Source organism: Aquarana catesbeiana, linkage group LG02, assembly GCF_042186555.1.
Source record: "Aquarana catesbeiana isolate 2022-GZ linkage group LG02, ASM4218655v1, whole genome shotgun sequence".
Classification (NCBI taxonomy): Eukaryota; Metazoa; Chordata; class Amphibia; order Anura; family Ranidae; genus Aquarana; species Aquarana catesbeiana.
The window spans coordinates 147,637,094-147,659,477 of NC_133325.1; the positions used below are offsets into that span (position 1 = coordinate 147,637,094).

At 35.3% G+C, this 22,384-nt stretch overlaps 2 protein-coding genes across 2 annotated transcripts; both read left to right on the plus strand.

Annotated features, from left to right (window-relative positions):
• On the plus strand, window positions 1-4,048 carry HOXC9 (homeobox C9). The gene is made up of 2 exons (XM_073613611.1): window positions 1-650; window positions 3,282-4,048. The coding sequence occupies exons 1-2, from the start codon at window positions 110-112 to the stop codon at window positions 3,524-3,526; spliced, it is 786 nt and encodes a 261-aa protein (XP_073469712.1). The 5' UTR covers window positions 1-109; the 3' UTR covers window positions 3,527-4,048.
• A 7,110-nt stretch (window positions 4,049-11,158) lies between these two features.
• HOXC8 (homeobox C8) lies at window positions 11,159-17,030 on the plus strand. The gene is made up of 2 exons (XM_073613612.1): window positions 11,159-12,139; window positions 15,795-17,030. The coding sequence occupies exons 1-2, from the start codon at window positions 11,704-11,706 to the stop codon at window positions 16,085-16,087; spliced, it is 729 nt and encodes a 242-aa protein (XP_073469713.1). The 5' UTR covers window positions 11,159-11,703; the 3' UTR covers window positions 16,088-17,030.
• Window positions 17,031-22,384: the final 5,354 nt, after the last annotated feature.

A 22,384-nucleotide genomic window follows, 5' to 3' on the forward strand; every position in this document is an offset into this window, starting at 1 on the left:
CATGAGAGGCTGAAAAAATAATTACCTGCCCTGATTGTTCTATGAGCAGATAAAAAGTACACATACAGTTCATACAATAATCTTATGAATGTAAAAGAAGGGGGAAACAATGTCTGCGTCTGGTCCCATCAGCAACTATTATGTGGACTCTCTGATCAGCCATGAGACAGAAGACCTCTTGGCATCTAGGTTCCCTACCACTGGGGCTCACCCAGCAGCTGCACGACCGACAGGATTAGTGCCGGACTGTGGAGATTTTCCTTCGTGCAGTTTTGCCCCGAAGCCTGCAGTTTTTACCACCTCGTGGGGTCCTGTGCACTCCCAGTCTTCAGTGGTCTACCATCCTTACAGCCACCACCAGCCACACTTGGGCACAGACGCCAGGTATATGCGCACTTGGCTGGAGCCCATCTCAGGGACCGTGTCCTTCCCAAGCTTTGCAGCAAGCAGCAGGCACTACGGGCTCAAGCCTGACGCTTTCCCCAGCAGAAGGGAGTGTGGCCCCAACGATGGCCGCAGCTATCCGGATTACATATATGGCTCCCCCGGAGATCTCAGAGACAGGCCACCTCTGCACACCATCCCTTCCCCGGAATCTGAGGCCATCCTATCCAGCAAACACAAAGAAGACAAGTCTGAATTGGACCCCAGTAAGTTAAAGAGTCATTCTTGTTTACAACCGGACAGAGAGAGGGGGGAGGAGGAGGAATTATAGCATGTACTAGAGTCCTCCATAAAATGAAATTACCTCCTTAGCAGGGCCCTGCCCTAAAAAAAAAAAAAAATACACAGCCTGCAGGAAGACCTGGCTGAATGGGAGAATAAAAAGAAATAGGAAGGGATCTATTAGAGCAAAGGGAGCATGGGTGCACTGCCTGGGAGACATTTCTTTTCCCATGTGCAATGTGACACCCAGGACACATTTCACACGTACATATCCCCGGTAATATCTCTGGATGGAGACAGCAGCACTGCAGCTAAATCCAGTCCTAGGGACCGATGCAGATCCAGCAAGGGAGGGAACACCTAACCCTAATGCATCAACCTGCCTTGGCTGCTAAAAAACACATCCTTATTATTTTACATGCATGTGTATAAGCTGGAGTCCAGTTTCCTAAAAGCAGGATCCCAGCAGATTAAATTCTAAAAGGGAACAAAAAAAAAGTCCTTGCAGGCACTGAGCTGCGTGGGACAATTGGGCATTTGAACAGACACATATTAGCTGTGGTTTTATGGCTCTGACCAAAGGAGATCAGGTTCACACAGGAAACTTCCTTGTGTCATCCTAAAAAAAAAAAAAGTTAAAACGTCCTGGTCCCACAGTGGGGATGACCATACATTATAAAATTTTATTATTCAATTTCCCTTAGATTTACAATCATATATGTAGTTCAAGGAAAGTTAAACCTTCCTGGTAGCACAGTTAGGCTGGACATACATTATACAATTTTCTCATTCAATTTCCTTTAGATTTACCTTCAACTCTGTAATGCAGGGGGGGGGGGGGGGTTAAACCTTCCTGGTACCACAGTTAGGCTGGACATACATTATACAATGTTTTTATTCAATTTCCTTTAGATTTACCTTCAATTCTGTAGTGCAAGGGAAGTTAAACCTTCCTGGTCCCACAGTTAGGCTGGACATACATTATACAATGTTTTTATTCAATTTCCTTTAGATTTACCTTTAATTATGTAGTGCAAGGGAAGTTAAACCTTCCTGGTCCCACAGTTAGGCTGCTCATACATTATACAATTTTCTTATTCAATTTCCTTTAGATTTACCCTCCACTATGTAGTGCAGGGGTCTGCCTGATTACATACAAATTAAAATAATTTAGCTTTTGCCTCATATTATATGGTTTTGGTAAAAGTGTACAATGTGTAGCCAGCTTTAGGCTGACCTTACATTGTACAATGTTCTTATTTAATATCCTTCAACTATGTAGTGCAAGGGCCTGCCTTATAACATACAGATTGAAAGATTTTAGGTTTTACCTCCTATTATATGGTTTTGGTAAAAATGTACAAGTAAAGTGTATAATGTGTAGCCAGCTTTAGGCTGGCCATACATTATACAATGTTCTCTTTCTATTTACATCACCTATGTAGTGCAAGGGCCTGCCTGATTACATACAAATTGAAAGAATTTAGGTTTTACCTCCTATTATATGGTTTTGGTAAAAATGTACAAGTAAAGTGTATAATGTGTAGCCAGCTTTAGGCTGGCCATACATTATGCAATGTTCTTGTTCTATTTGCTTTAGCTTTACCTTCAAATACGTAGTGCAAGGGCCTGTCTGATTGCATACAAATTGAAAGTGTTTAGGTTTGACCCAATATTATATGGTTTTGGTAAATCTAAAGGAAAATTGTACAATGTATGGCCAGCCTTGGGTTTAATAGACCCCCCCAGTACCATTGATCTATCATCAATGTGCCGATAACACAGCCCATTCACTCCACCAGACACCTGGCAGTCACACATTTTATTAGCAATGTTATAAACTCCTTTTCTTTAAAACTTCAGATTATACAGGCACAATACATGATGTATAATTATATTAAGTAGTACACATACACACAAGTGTGTACCCATGATGATGGATTTATTGCTGTATTAAAATAATTTTCACTTTAAGAAAATATTTCAGCAACTTAACAAGACATTTAAGAGATCTGGTAAAGTGGGGAGTAAAAAAAAACACTTAAGATATCTCAGCAATCACATAATGTAAGTGATATATTTATATCCGGGTATACTAGAATGTTATTGTGTTTATAAATAAGGTGGATTAAAGATGTATATTTAATAGAGGCACATTATATTTATAAACAGCTCATCAAACAGTAGTGAAATACAATGGAATTAAAAAAAAATATGAAAAGAAAGAAGAGCTATAATTATTTATTTTAAGGCTGATTGGGTTAAAAGTCTTTAGAGGAAACAGGACTTGCTCCAGACTTTTATGGCCTTGAGAGAACACACAGTGTATTTTTATTATAGCTGGCTTACAATGGCTTCTGCTACTCATGTGCTAAATACCTTTAAGTGCCCACATCAATTTTAGCCACGAGAAACGTCTACACACACAAGAAAAGTCTTCTACTTACACATTCATTAAATAAATCAGCCCCCTGTAAGATCGGTGTTTGTAAAATGAAGGGATTAAAAGATGTTACATGATTTCTTCATCAAACAGCCCTAGTTAAGAGGGGGAAAAAATCTAATATTAAGGTCAAAGTGCTTCTTAAACATTATTTTTATTTTTTAATTTGCAGATAACCCAGTGGCAAATTGGATTCATGCTCGCTCCACGAGGAAGAAAAGGTGTCCTTATACAAAGTACCAGACTTTGGAACTAGAAAAGGAGTTTTTATTTAATATGTACCTAACCAGGGACCGGCGTTATGAAGTCGCCAGGGTTCTGAATCTTACTGAACGCCAGGTTAAAATATGGTTTCAGAACAGAAGGATGAAAATGAAGAAAATGAACAAGGAAAAAACCGACAAAGACCAGTCCTAGACTCTTCCTTAACACATCCTCTTATCAATAACCTCGTTATAACAGATATGTGAAGAAAACATTTTGGTTTCCCGTGGGCTCAAGCATTATCTAATAATAATAAAAAAAATAGACTTCTATTGACTATGAATGTGGACATCGGTGTTTAGAATAGATTATAAACACACACACACGCATTGTAAGAGCACATGCTTTTATAAAATGCAAACTAAAAAAAAAATGTTTCTCTTCTCTGTCTATAAAGGAAAAAATAACAAAAAACAAGAAAGTACTTGAATATTTTTTTTAGTATTTTATTTTGTAACTTATACTTATCCAGTGTTAATTTTTATTTGAAGAAGTTTGTGAGTGCATATTTTGTATAATTCAAATCGGAATCTACCAGTATGTTTTGTTATAGTATTGAAAGTCTCTTGAATGTATATATTTATGTATTTTATTCTTGTCACAAAGAAATGTTCAGTATTGTTCTGTTATGCCTGTAGAGCAGCTCTATGTAAATATAGAAGAGTGCACTATAAAGCTTTTTGTGTGTTTTGTGGCTGTATAAATACAAAGTATAAAAGCGAGAACAGATCCATGGGCCAAGACCGGTAATAGCACATAGAAAGGAGGTGCAATTTCATCTACATCAAATACATTTCATTCATTTGTGATCAATACTTACCAGTAGACAAGGTCTTCCACAGAGCTCGGATTCCTCTTTATTAATCTGTTCATTCCTGTTAGTAAATAAGCATTTTGTATATATTTTTAATTTCTTTTTTAAGTGAGTGTATTACAGCGGAAAGCATGTGAGGAAAAAATGTCTCCCATACCCAGGAAAGGCGCTAAATGCAGCCCTGAAAACATGATTTTAGAATAAAGCTGTATTTGTTTCATTTGCATCTGACTCCCAAGTTAGAATACATGACATGATTATTTATGGTCTCAGTCAAGAGAAATGTCAGGTTTGGACAATAATAGAGGGCCGCATTCCTAATTTAAGCTGCTTCCTGCTAGGGCTGCCTTGAGACTCCAGATCATTCCTTTTTTTTTTTTTATGGTAGGGTATCTTACACATATATTTTTGTTTAGTGGTGGATCTAAAATGTACTAATGCGACTTACTGGACTAAAGAGAAAGCGACTTGAAAAAGATCAACCTTTTTACAGCATTTTTAAAGATCTCGTGAGGCTTTATTGATGTGTGAAAAGCTACTAGAGTAATATAGTTAAATATTTTATAGGAAGGAGGCTGCCTGGAGGAAATGCACAAGTAGGCCAGCTCCAGAATCCTCCTAATGGCGGACTGGGAGGACTGTACAAGCAGCACCAGCAGTGTTTGAACAGAAAACCTCACATGACCATTTTTGATATGGTTGTCAACAGTGTTTTTTATTCCATGTGTACAGATTTACTTCTACTGCACAAATAATAATACTATTAATAAACATTTGGACAATTAACACATTTTGATATTTATAAAATATTCAGATTTATTATGCTCCATGATGTTATGTTGATCTCCCTGTTTCTTTTTTTTAAGTCATAAAACAAGGATTAAAAAAAAAAGTAAAAGATTAGTGTATTTTTTTTTTTTTTAGTGAGAGAATAACATGGAAGAATGTTCAAGCGAGCTGTAGAATGTTGCAATAGAGAGCTCTCAGCCTTCCATTCTTGAATTGGTTGTCCAAGATCAAGAAGGGCCCCCGATCCGCATTATTATCATTCAAATATATCTCCTGCCAAGGACAGATTTAGTGATCTTAGCAACCTTAGGATGCCTAGCCGCTTCAACAAGCCAGCTCCCCTGTTTCTCTCAGTGGGCTCCTTAGAATATGAATACATCCACTGACTATAGTTGGGGTGTTTGTGTGGTGGGGAGAAGCTATTTGCTGAAAAAAGAAGTTGCTGTTTTAAATTCATACCAAAAAAATACATATCATATTGCAAAAGGCTTACAACATAAACAGGTCTGGTGCAGACTTCCCACATCTCCAAGGTTTGGCTGAAAGATGTGATCTAAGATGTCATTGTCACTTTGACAATTGATCAATCAGTTTAATGTCCCATGATGGGAAGTTTGTCTTTCAAAAGGAGAAAGACGAGAATAAAGGAAGAGATAGAGAGGGACAAAGGCAGAGAGATCAAGTACATCTTTGCATGTTACATTTTACACACCGTGTTTTTTTTTTATGTTTTTTTTTTTTTTTTTGCTGTACATTTGGGTAGGATTGCTACAATTTAAGGACTTTTTAGTGGTTTATGTCACATATGTCGTCTTTCCGGATGGTGTCATATAATCCAGGCTTTTGTGAGCGAGATAAAAAGGACAGGATGGTGCTGTTTTAGGGCAGGCACTAGGTATACTTCCGCAGAGAAAGCCAGGCTTTACAACCTTATATGTCTCACTGCTGTTTGTGTTGAATGGAGGCGAACAAAACAAGAGCCCAGAGCTGGCTAGACGTCTGGCATTAATTGTTTTATGGTTTAAATAAGGAGCATACTCTGCTCTTTGAAACTGGATTATTGGAATGTTTTGTCTACCAGCAACAAACAGTCGACTTCAGTGTAAATTAAAAATATTTCAAACTGATAAACACCAAAAAAAAACAACAAAACAGTGAAAGTAGCAAAAGAGGTCTGCAACACATATCTGTCCAAAATTAGATCCTTTCAACAAACAAAGAGGAGTGTATTACGCTATACTTTGCTACTCATACTTTACTCATTAAACTATGGATACAACTACAGGTCCTACTAAATTTGTGATGGGCCTACTCTTTCTGCTGCATCGTTACTTGAGTACCTCGATACTGTACAGTAGAAAGATAATAGATAGATAGATAGATAGATAGATAGATAGATAGATAGATAGATAGATAGATAGATAGATAGATAGATAGCTGTATACAAGGAATTTCATTCAAAGAACAACATCAAAAATAAAATAAAAGAAATACCAACATCCAAATTAGATAGATAGATAGAAAGATAGAAAGATAGATAGATAGATAGATAGATAGATAGATAGATAGATAGATAGATAGATAGATAGATAGATAGATAGATAGATAGATAGATAGATAGATAGATAGCTGTACCATACCTCACCATACCTCCCTCACTCTTATATAAATACAGATACATGCCAAATTAGTGATGGGTCTACTTTATCTGCTGAACCTTTCATTGAGTATACAAGGAATTACATCCAATCAACAGCATGAACAATTAAATAGCAAAATCCAAGATAGATAGATAGATAGATAGAGTGATGATTGTACCATACTTCACCATTCTTGCCTCAATACAAATACATGCCCTTCTAAATTAGTGATGGGTCTACTTTATCTGTAGAACTTTTTCTTGAGTATGCAATATTCATCAACAGCATGAAAAATTAAGTAGCAACATCCATATGAATGTGAAAATAGATAGATAGGTAGATAGATAGATAGATAGATAGATAGATAGATAGATAGATAGATAGATAGATACTTTTTTTGAGTACTTACACACATACCAAATATGCATACAGATAGAAACAAGAATATGAAACTTCATCTTATATGTGTTTTGTCACAAAAAGACATTCAGAATTTTTTTATGAAGCATATCCAATAATATTATTTACACAGATAGGCTTAAACCACACACATGCTACAATGTGATATTAGAGGAAACAGATGTCCTGCTGTACATTTACAGATATGTTTTAGTTATTCTACAAATGAACAATCAAAACAGAAGAGATGTGGATTTATATTTCTTGCGCTATCAAGAGTCTTGTGACTCTTTATATATGTGTATATATATATATATATATATATATATATATATATATATATATATATATATATATATAATATAATATAATATAATATAATATAATATAATATATATATATATATATATATATATATATATATATATATATATATATATATATATATATATATTCACAACAACACACACACATGTACACATAAAACACACACACAAACACACACACACACATGCATTTATGTATTTTACTATTACTATTATATACTTTACTGTACTTTTATATATAGGTATCTTTTTTCACTCTGTGAATGTATAATTACACAATATAATTACTTGTGTTCAGTATACTACAACAATATTTTACATTTCTTCTATAAATGATGCATAATACTACTGTGGTGTTTGTTACATACCACATATATAATATCATAGGCACACACATATGCATATTGGGGTTGATTAACATGAACAGCTAGAGAGGTTGGTTACTTGTCACTAAAGGAGATGAGAATTTTCGTAGAATAAATTCGTGTCCAGATGAGATAAATAAACATTAATTTGTTCATGGTTGGCTAAATTAAGTGAATACATAAAAATGTAAGTGACTATTAAGTGAACAGTTTATTGTATGAACATTCACAACTCCCTTAGCAAAGTATCTTCATATTGTTTACTAGTCTAGTGAATACAGTGATTTTTTTCACTGTCTTTATCCAATCATGTGCAAGCAAACCCTGAATTTTTACTCCTCATTGCATGATTGGCTACTTAAAGTGAAAGTGACTTTATTCACCAAGCAAAGTAAACGTCCTTTATTCCTTTAAATTAACTCCAGTATATACAGTGATGTACAAGGAACTAAACAACATAAGATGTCTATGTTTATCTGCCTTTTTAATGATATTCACATGTTTTAAATGGGAGATGGAAGTGCAATCAAGTAAATAATGACGATTTTTATAGTATCCTACATTTAAGTGACACAATAAAGATATTAAAATAATTTAAATATGGTAATGGGGAGGGGGGGTGTAAGGAGGAGTGGCTTTTATATTATTTCACAATAACAAAACTGAAATAAGCAATTGTATTATAGATACACAGCAATTTGGAACATGTCAAAATGAGAACTTTTAAGTTTCTCTCCTACAATGATGACATACATTTGGAAACAAATGTGATGTGCATATCATACGTGATATATTTGATATACATATATATACATATATTACCTCCTGTGAAGGGTACACACAGGATAATTATTTTGTTCCGTCAAAAAACGACTTTACAAACTGCAAAAGCATTGTTTTTGTAGGAGAATTGTTAATTTTGCATGGAAAGATTTGGTGAACCTGATTATCTGCTTTATAAACTTTTGACACATGGTGGCGCTGTTGCTCAAATTTTAAACTACTTTGGCCAATTAGAGTAGCACTGCATCCCATTACACCTTTGGGCCCCTACAAGGCTATTGGAAAACAAATCAAAACAAATACGCACAACATCCTTCACCCCTGAATGGCGAATTAACATGTAATATGTATAAGAACGTTCACAAATTACAAGTGGGTCACTGTGATGATAGGCGAGTCTCCCTTCTAGCAGTAACATTGTAACATGTGTTGATGGGAAACGGTCAAGTTGCAAATACAACTAATTAGTGAGTCATTGATCAATCTATTCCACACTGACATTGTTTTAAATGTCTACTCGTTTTTTTTATCAGTAATTTTTTTATGCAATGACCATAACTGATTGACAAACCACCCCCAGAGTAGAAATAGGCCATCAATTTAACTTGGAACTTAATAGCCCCCAAATTTTACAAAATCTTGACGGTATGGAAATGGATCAGCCAATAGTGGCCCAGCAATGAAGAGCTATGCTGACTGTCACGTGATTGGAACATCTTAAATAATTACACATTTAATAGGGGTTGTAATGTTTATTAATGGGAGGTGAGGTCCTACCCCTGCAACAAGGAACAGTAAATAAAAAATAAGGATGTTTCAAAGCTAACTGGGGTGTGTGTATGTATGTGTGTGTGTGTGGGGGGGGGGGGGTTGTGTGTGCGTGTGATTTATTTTTTTTTTTTGCACTGGATATATTAGTTGACATAATTCATGTCATTACACTGTCGCTACACTGGAGTATGTAATAGTAATATGGGTACTTCAGGCAGACAAATATGTTTCCCCATTTAAAAAGGTGACAACGTGTAGTTGTATGCAGCCTATACAGACACGTGGAATAAATACCATTATGTTCAGGAACTTGTAAAAACTAGTGTAACCTTTCCCACCATTTTAGCTCACTGCTATATTTATGCTTACTTTTTCAATAGTGTTTAATATAATGTCAGTACAGTTGCAGCGATTTAAGGATAAAATATGATGTGTATATATATATACATATATATATATATATATATATATATATATATATATACACAGACACACACACACACAGATAGCTATAGATATAGATATAGGTATGGATATATTTGTAAATATGTTAAAACAAGGGCTGTAAATATATATATATATATATATATATATATATATATATATATATATATATATATATATACCTAACACACATATTTATGTACATAAATACATACACACATATATATGCATACATATATATATATATATATATATATATGCGTGTATGTATGTATAAATCTGCTGTTATTAGTGGAACCATTACCGCCATTGCAGACCACTGCTACCTTCGATCTCAATATTGTTTTACAGATAGAAGGTTTGTGTATATATATATATATATATATATATATATATATATATATATATATATATATATATGTGTGTGTGTGTGTGTGTGTGTGTGTGTGTGTGTGTGTGTGTAGCTTATAGTACATAACACAAAGGATAATAAACTGTATATATATATATATTTGTGTATGTGTGTAATTCCCTCTCTTCTTGGGTTTTAGGGCCTGTAAAGGCGGGGCTGGTGGTTTGGTATGGATCCTCAGTTTAGTTTAGTACAGCCATAAAATCCAGACTTCAATGGAATGGCTGGAAACAACTAGCGCCTAAACCTAAAAGTGACTGCTTACAAAGGCTCAGCCCTAGCAGATGGGAATAAGAGAATTTAGTATATAGCTGCCTCTCCTAATTGCATTTCACGAGATTTTTTTCTTGTCTCCTTTTTCTCTCCCCGGATACGATAACACCGCAATTCCAGCACTTTAATTGCGCATTTTCCATTGTCTATTACCCCCCATTCTCCCACACCGCCCTCCCCTCAATGAAATCAGCACCCACTTTCCTCCACTTCTTGCTATCATTTCCTAGGACAAGCCCTTTGCTTCATTTTAATCCCATTAAAACAGAAAAAAAAAAGAAAGCATAATGCAAAAGACAAGAGTGTATGAGTGCAGAAATGAAAGCCTAGTACTGTCATTCCCTCTGGCTGTGCGCCCCACCTGACTGTCCCCCTTTTTTTTAACTCTTTGATTTCAGCTGTAAAGTGTTTTTCTTAATTCCAATAGGACGCCAAGTGGTAAGAGAAGAGCTTGATCCACGTAAGAGGGGGAGCTGGGAGGCGAGTGACGTCACACCGGGCTAGTTGGCTGAATCTTGCTTAAGCAAAAAAAACAGCAAAATATACAATTTTCAAAAAGGCAAAACGCTCTCACTGCCCTTTTGCTTACGTTGCCAGTCATCCAGCACCGGCTTCTCCTTAAATCTTCTTTTTTTTTTACCTGTTGAGGTAACCTAGGTTGACCCCACGGCGCATGTATTTTTCCCACATCAGTGAGGAGGCTGGCTTGGAGAAAAAAAAAAAGAGCACCTAAAGATATTAATGCGCACCTTTCATAACCCTCCCTCATTCATTTGATATTTTTTTTTTTTTTTTTTTTTTACTGAAGGCTGGTTTTCCACGTCCATCCGATCCCCCCAAATCCTTGTCATTTCTTTCTAGACTGTCTTGCAGGAGAGGATTGATGGATACAAATCGCGTGTAAAGCCTCAGCAGCGGGATTTTAAGGAATTTGCCTTTGGTGGTGTTAAGGGAAGGAGCAGTATAGGAGAGAGGGGGACTGACACACAGAGAGAGAGAGCTCTACCTACCGACTGATACAAGACAATCCGACCAGCCCAGAGCTCAGGCACTATGAGACGTCTGTGAGAGCCTCCAAATACCCCCCCACCTCTGATTAAAAAAAAAAAAAAAAAAAAAAAAAAACCTCACAAACAAAAACAGGACTTTAAGACAAGCCCAGGGGACAGTCTCTCATTGATCTCCCCCTAGAAATAAAGACTGCGTTCTTGGTATTGTTTTCATTTTTTTTTTCTATTTTTATTTTATTATTTTTTTTTATTAGTGAGGAGGGAGGGGGGGTGTTGCAGCATTTGTTTCTTTCATGCAAGAGCCATGAGTTCCTATTTTGTGAACCCTCTTTTCTCCAAGTACAAAGGCGGTGAGTCCTTGGAGCCAACTTACTACGACTGTCGGTTTCCCCAAAGTGTCAGCAGGAGCCACGCTCTGGTGTACGGTCCCGGTACGACGGCTCCGGGCTTCCAGCACCCTTCTCACCACGTCCAGGAGTTCTTCCACCACGGAACCTCCAGCATCTCCAACACCGGCTACCAACAGAACCCCTGCACCCTGACCTGCCACGGGGACGCCTCCAAGTTTTATGGCTACGAAGCTCTACCCAGGCAGTCCCTTTATGGTGCCCAGCAAGAAAGCAGCGTGGTGCAGTACCCTGATTGTAAAACGACCTCCAATTCTAGTACTAGCGAAGGACAAGGCCACCTAAATCAGAATTCGTCTCCTAGTCTTATGTTTCCATGGATGAGACCTCACGGTTAGGACATTTCCTTCTCCTACTGTATGTTGTGCATGCTGTCATGCTATGCTGTCTGTCTGCACGCTTTTATTTTCTTGTGTAATAAAACAATAGCTCAGCCTTTGATATCAATTTTGCCTGGGAGAGACAGCTGCAATGGCACCTATTGAGCCTTACATAGGAAACAGCCTTTCTGGTCATTCCACAAGCCACAAAATAGAAAAAGAAAAAAAAAAAAAAAGGATCAAGGTGTTTTTAAGTGCAGGTCTTTTGAACTCACAATGAACTAAGTTATTTTTATTGCCTGCCTTGAGGAAAACAGCATACAGCTCCCACGAGGTTATTTGCTTGCTGTTAGCCCCAGTCTCCTTCATAAAACCATAGAGTTTATCTTAATGGCTGGCCAGTTAAAAGAGGTGAAAGTGGTGCATTTTACAAAGCAGACTGCTATGTGTCCAATGTGCTAAGATCTCCTGTAAACTGTCTCTTTCCTTGATGTTTTGGCTGCAGCTTAGCACATAAACCATAAGCTGTAAACGTTTTATATATGAACACATTTATTTATGGACCTCATATTATCTGGTTACAAGGCCATTTAAAAATCAGTTTAGTATCTCATTCTGTTTCACAGCAGTCTCTCAGCCTTTATACAATCAGTTTTTATTAGTATCTCAGCCTACCAGATCATAATGATTGCATGGAGTATGCCTATAGCTGAAAACTGCAATAATATGCTGAAAAGTTGTACTTTTCACTAAGAATAAAGAGCTGGTTGCTTAGCTGTTTAAAGTTGCCGCCTTGATAGTAATGATTTATAGTTTACCTCCTCATAATGATACAATAAAGTTGCAGTCTATTCCTTTGCCTTGCCTTCTAATAAACTATAGCCCCATAGCATTACTTTATGCTACAGGCAGCATTATTATTAAATTTGTTTTTTGTTTTTTTTGGGTGGTGTTTGTAGAATACTAGTTTAGAGCTGACTCTAACCAGGGCTTTGCCTTGCCTTAAAATAAACCATAGTCCCATAGAATTGCCAGCACTTTATGATTTATAGTCCAGGCAGTATTATTTTATTTTGTTATTGGTATTTTTTTATAGGTGTTTGTAGAATTTTAGTTCAGAGCTTACTCTAGCCAGGGCTTTGCCTTGCCTTAAAATAAACCATAGTCCCATAGAATTGCCAGCACTTTATGATTTATACTCCAGGCAGTATTATTTTATTTTGTTATTGGTATTTTTTTATAGGTGTTTGTAGAATTTTAGTTCAGAGCTTACTCTAGCCAGGGCTTTGCCTTGCCTTAAAATAAACCATAGTCCCATAGAATTGCCAGCACTTTATGATTTATACTCCAGGCAGTATTATTTTATTTTGTTATTGGTATTTTTTTATAGGTGTTTGTAGAATGTTAGTTCAGAGCTTACTCTAGCCAGGGCTTTGCCTTGCCTTAAAATAAACCATAGTCCCATAGAATTGCCTGCACTTTATTATTTATACTCCAGGCAGTATTATTTTATTTTGTTATTAGTATTTTTTTTATAGGTGTTTGTAAAATTTTAGTTCAGAGCTTACTCTAGCCAGGGCTTTGCCTTGCCTTAAAATAAACCATAGTCCCATATAATTACCAGCACTTTATGAATTATACTCCAGGCAGTATTATTTTATTTTTTTATTGGTGCTTGTAGAATTCTAGTTCAGAGCTTACTCTAGTCAAGACTTTGGTGTTTGTAGAATTCTAGTTCAGAGCTCACTCTAGCCAGGACTTTGCTTTGCTTTATATAATAAACTATAGTCCCATAGATCTATCAGCACTTTATGAATAATACTACATGGAGCATTATTTTAATTTCTTTTATTGTTGTTGGTGTTTGTAGGCTTCTAGTTTAGACCTGACTCTAGCCAGGGCTTTGCCTTGCTTTATTATAAATTACAGCCCTATAGAATTAACAGCACTCTATGATTAATGCTACAGGCAGCATTACTTTATTTTATTACTGTTATTTTTGTTGGTGTTTATAGAATGCTAGTTTAGACCTGACTTTAGCCAGGACTTTGCCTTGCTTTATTATAGCCCTATAGCACTAACAGCACTTTATGAATACTCCAGGCAGCATTTATTTTATTTTGTTATTGTTATTTTTGAGGGTGTTTGTAGAATTGTAGTTTAGAGCTGACCCTAGCTAGGATGTTTCCTTGCTCTATAATAAACTATAGTCCCATAATATTAACAGCCTTTTATGATTAATACTACAGGCAGCATTACTTTATTTTGTTATTGTTCTTTTTGTTGGTGTTTGTAGAATGCTAGTTTAGACCTGACCCTAGCCAGGACTTTGCCTTGCTTTATAATAAATTATAGTTCCATAGCATTAACAGCATTTAATACTACAAGAAGCATTACTTTATTTTGTTATTGTTCTTTTTGTTGGTGTTGGTAGAATGCTAGTTTAGACTAGTGAGGACTTTGCCTTGCTCTATAATAAACTATAGCCCTGTAGAATAAACAGCACTGTGTTTAATACTTCTTAGGATCAAGACTACATGTAGCACTAGTTTAGTCTGCTTTGCATGTCTATAGATATTTTTATTTGTGTTTATACAATGTTAGTTTAGTGCTGACTCCCCCCCCCCCAGGGCTTTGACTTGCTTTATAAACTATAGCCCTATAGAATTACCAGCCCTAGGATTAATACTTCTCTAAGATCAATGCTACAGATAACACTATTTTAGTCTGCTTTGCACGTATATAGATATTTTTATTTGTGTTTATAGAATGCCAGTTTAGTGCTGACTCCCCCCAGGACTTTGCCTACGTTTATAATAAACTATAGCCCTATAAAATTAACAGCACTAGTATTAATACTTCTTTAGGATCACTACTACAGGTAGCACTAGTTTGGTCTGCTTTGCATGTATATAGATATTTTTATTTGTGTTTATAGCATGTTAGTTTAGTGCTGACTCTCCCCAGGACTTTGCCTAGGTTTATAATAAACTATAGCCCTATAAAATTAACAGCACTAGTATTAATACTTCTTTAGGATCACTACTACAGGTAGCACTAGTTTGGTCTGCTTTGCATGTATATAGATATTTTTATTTGTGTTTATAGAATGTTAGTTTAGTGCTGACTCACCCCAGGACTTTGCCTTGCTTTATAATAAACTATAGCCCTTTAGAATTACCAGCACTAGGAATGATATTTCTTTAGGATCAATGCTACAGGCTGCACTATTTTAGTCTGTTTTGCATGTATATAGTTATTTTTGTTTGTGCTTATAGAATGTAAGCTTAGAATGCTGACACCCCCCCCAGGACTTTGCCTTGCTTTATAATAAACTATAGGCTTAATGCCACTTCCATGATCAATACTGCAGGCAGCATTATTCTAGTCTGTATTACAATTTTGTATTACATTATTGTAACTTTGCAGTATGCTAGTTTACAGCTGACTCCAGCCATGATCTGGGGCTGATTGAACTTCAGAGAAGGGATCAAAACTGACTTTTGAATTTCTTTAATGCAACACAGATTTGGGGGTTAATGTCTTTATTTGTAGTGGTCTTTTTTCTTGGTGGGGTTAGCAGGCTGATCCTCACGTGTATGTGAAGGGATCATGATCCTGGAAGTAGTAAGCAGTAATGGCTGTGTGTTTTTGTTTTTGCTCTCCAGCCCCCGGAAGACGCAGTGGAAGACAGACGTACAGCCGGTACCAGACACTGGAGCTGGAGAAGGAATTCCTATTCAACCCATACCTGACCAGGAAACGACGGATTGAGGTCTCCCACGCCCTGGGACTGACTGAGAGGCAAGTCAAAATCTGGTTTCAAAACAGGAGGATGAAATGGAAAAAGGAGAACAACAAGGATAAACTCCCTGGATCTAGGGATGAAGAGAAGACAGAGGAAGAAGGGAACGATGAAGAAGAGAAGGAGGAAGAAGAGAAGGAGGAAAGCAAGGAATGAGTGAGATCCGAGTGGAAATTGAATGAATGGGGGGTGTCTCCTGGGTGAATGTGGATGTCTGCTCGTGGGAATGTGTTCAGTTCCTTCTCAAACTCTCGTTTTATGGTACATGTTAAAAGCGAGAAGTTTATGATGCTCATTTGCTTTTATAGAGTATAGATCGGGGGGCACAACATTAACTACCTGTCACAAATTCCAGCCTTCTTCCACTCCTGGTCAGGACTCCCTCTTTGCATTTTGCTGTGGGTTGTGTGGGGAAAAAAAAGGGGGCATTTGCATTACCTTCTTATTTATGTCCTTCAAGTCCTGAGATATAGGCTAATAACTTATACACACGTGAAGGAAGCATACAGGGATTACTGGTATGATTTCCAACAGACTGACATTTCTACAGCCAGAATAGTATTATTTCCTTTTTATGTGAAATTAAACTACCTATTTCCTTGTACAGAGGCGCATTGTTGGATGGCCTCATAATGTAACCTGTGTTTATTTAGATTTATGTATTCATGTATGGGGGGGGAGGGGCCAGCACATACACTTATATGTTCATTTGATTTTATTGCTATTATGTATTTGTCCCTTTTCTTCCTATAACGCTGTCTATATAGTTCTATATGCCTCTGTAGCTGTCAAAGCCTTGTCAACAGAAAGGACTGATCTCTAGGTTGTTTGTAAGCAGAGTGTATGTACATCTATGAAAATACTAACAACAACCTATCACCTCTATTGGATCTATGACAGACTGCAACACTTGAGATATAATTCCCTTATTTTATCTCCCATCTTGTTATTTTAGGGGCTTAACATTACAGTGTGTGCACTTAAATCCTTCATTTACTACCTAAAGGGGTCAGGCAATAAGTACTTACTTATAACACATTTGTGTATGTGTGGAATATATATATATATATATATATATATATATATATATATATATATATATATATATATATATATATATATATATATATATATATATATATATATATATATATATATATATATAACATCAGTACAAGGTCAAACCTATATGACTGGCAGTGATGCCCTAAATGCAAGCTACTGAGTAGCCAATGCGAACTGAAACTTGCAATGTAAAACTACCTATTGAAGGAGATATGCTATTGGGAAGTATTTGTAACGCATCTTTTGTTGTTTGTTGCTGCTTTCATCCCAACAACTGAAACTGCCTAGATGGACGCACATTTTTGTGTTTCTTTTAATGTGCTTTTAAAGTAGCTTAGGACTAAATTGCACTGAATGTAAAGTTACCTATTTGTCTTGACCTTCTATGTTAACGCAAAAGCTTGAGGTATTAAAAAGCCACAAAGGAAAAAAAAATATCAAAAGAAAAAAAAAATAAAAAAAAAATAAACAAAACAGTCTTTGTTTTATTTCTGTATCAGCCTAGTTAAAGCGTGTTCAAACTCTGAATGTAGCAAAGAAACCATGAACCTGTTCCTGGACAAAATAACATTTGTATTGTATACGTGAAACATTAAATGATGATATTATACTAAGGATGAGAAAAAAATAATAAACATGATTTTAAAATGACTATATGGTGTTCTTTTTCTGTATGTTTCCATATGCAAATTAGGGGCCATTGGGTATATGGAGTCATTGTTTCAATGTTTTTGATATGTTTCAAAGTAGATGCGGTAATAAAAAAATAAATAAAAACATCCCTTTATTTAAGAGCTGGTTTATGTGGTACTTTGCAAGCTGGCCTGTGTGTACCTCTCACACCTCAGGCTCAAAGGAAATATATAGTTCTTACACAAAATAATTCTTTATTTTTTAAGTAACCATATGCCAGTGTAAAATAGCTCCTATAGGTGAAATAATGCCATATATATATATATATATATATATATATATATATATATATATATATATATATATATGTCAATGGCAAAAACATACATATACATACTTTTGGAAATATCGCTCCTTTACTTACAGACTACAGGGTAACACAGCTACAATAGCAGAGTGTTCCAAGGTTACAAAATCCAAAATCCACCAATTATTTGTCATTTATTCTCTTAGCTCTTATTTCAAAGGAAACCTCTAGTTTGGTTTTTATATATGCAAAGCTTGCATTTGAGAATTTAACAAAATATTATCCCATGAACTCCCTTTTTTGCAGCTGTATATATGTGTTAAATTACATGTCCTGTATAGATGGCATACAGAAGGCCGTTGGTGTTAAAAATGGAAACTCACATAGATCTTACATACCGAAATACAAAGTTCTCCTCTGGGTTGGTGGAGGGTTCCTGGGGAGTCAGGTAGGTAGATATTCGCCTAGTAATATACCTAGCAAGCTTGCCTGGATCAGGATCCCAAAGTTACTTTACACCAAACAGCTCGCATGTGGTAAAGCAATAACTGCAGGAAAATAAAACCATAAAACAGCTTCCAAAAGCTGCAACAAATGTACACCCAGGCGTCAGTCATTTCCTGAATGTGTCCAGGGCATATGGGGCACTAAAGCAGAGAGACCAGCTCAAAAGTGAGGGGATTTTACAACAGCCCGCTTTCCTCATTGTACCTGAAGGTGACACTCACTTTACACCTCCAAAACCATTAAGAGCCACACATTTCCAATCCGGCAGAACTAAGGCCTAATATTGGAAACAGTTAACGCCACCTTGGGTAGAGCTGATGCCACTGAAGTTATTTCCCTTCTGTGAGTATTGCAAAAGTTTGACTTGATCTCACTGCTCAGACAGATAGATGCACAGACAGAAAGAGATGATTGCATACAATAAGACAAAATCACACACAGAGAAGGTGATACTTGTATACAATAGGGGAAAAAATAACAGCTTGTATACACCAGCAAAAAAAAAAAAAAAAAAAAGAAAACCACACACAGATTAGAAGCTTGTATACACTAGCAAAAAAAAAAAAAAAAAACACACACACACACAGAAGGAGGTGCTTGTATACAATAGCAAAACGTCACACAGAGAGATGCTTGTATACATCAGCAAAAAGAAAAAAAAAATCACACACATATGCTTGTATACATCAGGGGAAAAAATCACACACATGTGCTTGTATACAATAGCAAACAGTAAAACGCAGATACTTGCATACACTAGCAAAACGTCACACACACACAGGAAAATATGCTTGTATACACCAGCAAAAGAATCACAAACAGAAAGAGATGCTTGTATACACCAGCAAAAACAAAAACAAAAAAAAAAACACACACAGAAATAGATGCTTGTATAGATACTAGCAAAATAAAAAAAATAATCACACAGAAAGAAATGCTTTGTATAGATGTTAGCAAAAAGAACACACTGCTTGTATAGATACTAGCAAAAAAAAAAAAAAATACTACCAGAAAAAAAAAAATAAAATCACACAGAGAAAGAGGTGCTTGTATAGATACTAGCAAAAAATCACACACAGTAATGAGATACTTGTATAGATGGTAGCAAACCAACAAGAGATGCAAAAACAAAAAAAGAAAGAGATGCTTGTATACGCTGGCAAAAACGCACACACAGAAAGAGATTTTTGTATACAATAACAGAAAAAGCACACACAGGGTGAGATTTACTAAAACTGGTGCACTCAGAATCTGGTGCAGCTGTGTATATTAGCCAATCAGTTTCTAACTTTCACTTGTTCAATTAAGCTTTGCCAATAAAACCTGGAAGCTGATTGGTTTCTGTGCAGTGGTTTCTATTTAGCACACTCCAGTTTTAGTAAATAATCCCCACAGAAAGAGATACTTCTATACACTAGTAAACATCACACACAAGAAGAGATGATTGTATGCACCAGCAGAAATATTACATAGAAAGAGATGCTTGTGTACATCAGCAAAACAGACAAAGAGGTGCATGTGTACACATGGAAAACACACACACTGAGCAGCAAGCACAACTATAGAACACATGGAAAGCATATTTTTGCAATCACTATGGTAATATACAACTTCTCTTTCTCACTATCTTTCTCTGTCCTGCATGTGGACCAGTCTTTAGTGTATTTCCATTGTATTTCTTTTTCATGTACCATATCCCTGTTTTTACTTTCTTCCTTCCTAACTGTGCAACTGAGGCCTAAATATTTCCATTTTATCGTCCCTCTCTATCACCCCTCTTTCACATCACCCTCTTTTATACAATTATTTTTTCAAGCATGTAACATTTCCCCAGTCTGTGTTCAACCGGTCAGGTTCAAGTAAAATTCTGTTGGTAATGGTTTATGGCAGGACCTGGACTGTTTATTTGAAATGAACAAAGTTCTGGTTGATTTTTAAAAATTTTTTTTTTAGTAAATCGATCACATTGCCTGTATGTCTTATGGCCTACTCAATACCGTTTGTCCCCACCCCTGTACCCCTCATGGACTCTTTGACTTTGCTCCTCTCTCTCCACCTGTCATCAAATTCTTTCGAACTTTCTATTCCCATCTACTAACCCAACATGCCCTTAACTTTCAATGCCCCAGCATTCATGCATAGTGCAGCTATATGTACAGCAGGAAGCCTATGTATGTTATCCACTAATATCTTCTATTTTAAATGCTTTTAGTAAAAAAAAAAAGTGTGGTTCATAATAAAGCGTCAAACTCTGTCCGATCATTTGCTGTATAATGAGATGAAGATAAGTTTATTGCTGATTCCACTTGGCGTTTATGCTGAAGTCAACAGCCCCAAACTCCAATCTTCAGAGGAAGACAAGATTCTATTTTATGTGATTAAATTATTATATCATCTGAAATGTGCTATGGGAGGAAACGCTGTTATGGGTTGGAAAAAAGTAATTTGGGGGTAATATGGCTGTTCCAGAGGCCTCTGCAACGATCATTGCTGTCTATAGATGACTTGGAATGGACGTAGTTACACGCCTGAAGGAGACGAGAGAAATTCTATCAACACTTTCTTTGATTAACCAATCAAAATTTCCTTCAAGAATCATTTAAGAAAGGGGACTGTAACTCATGAAAAAGCTAACCAAGAATGTACTGCTCATTTTAATTTAACGTATCACTCCAAACAAGACAATATATACATTATTATGACAATGAATAACAAATCTGATGACACAATGCTCACAAAGTGCTTCTGAGTGGGGAAAAAACGAATCATCTGGGGTTGAGAATGGAAGATGACAACAAAGCAGTGCAAAAGAAGTTTAAAAAAAGGATATACATTAATTAGAAGCTTAAGGACACTACTGGTGAGAATGGACATATTTGTTAACATTATTTCTTATGGAACCTATTGTATGATGTAGAAAATCTTGTACATAAATTCATAAAAAAGCACTATTGCAGCTACTAACACCACTACTACTAATAACAGCAGAAGCAATAACAACACTATAACTTATTAAGAGTGTCTAAGTAGTGCCATTTTTAGTTGTTAATTGTATATATATTTGTGTGTGTGTGTATATATTTATATATATAAAAAAATTAAAACTCCAATTTATATATGTGTGTCTAAATATATATATATATATATATATATATATATATATATATATATATATATATATATATATATATATACATAATTTAAAAAAGGATATCTATATCTATATCTATATCTATATCTATCTATCTATCTATCTATCTATCTATCTATCTATCTATCTATCTATCTATCTATCTATCTATCTAGATAGATGGATAGATATATCTGTGTGTTAAAAAATATAAAAAATATTATAGATAGATAGATAGATAATATCTATCTATATCTATCTATCTATCTATCTATCTATCTATCTATCTATCTATCTATCTATCTATCTATCTATCTATCTATCTCTATATCTATATATATCTATATATAGATATATATATATATATATATTGTCTTATATATATATATCTATATATATATATATCTATATATATATATAGATATATATATATAATAAATATAGATATATATATATTTCTCTCTATATATCTATATATATAGATAGATAGATAGATAGATAGATAGATAGATAGATAGATAGATAGATAGATAGATAGATAGATAGATAGATAGATAGATAGATAGATCTAGATCTATATAGCTATAGATTTAGATATATCTATATATAGATCTATCTATCTATCTATCTATCTATCTATCTATCTATCTATCTATCTATCTATCTATCTATCTATCTATCTATCTATCTCTATCTATCTATCTATCTATCTATCTATCTATCTATCTATCTATCTATCTATCTATCTATCTATCTATCTATCTATATATATATACAACTGTAGCGTTTAGTGACCTCAGGTGACAAGGCA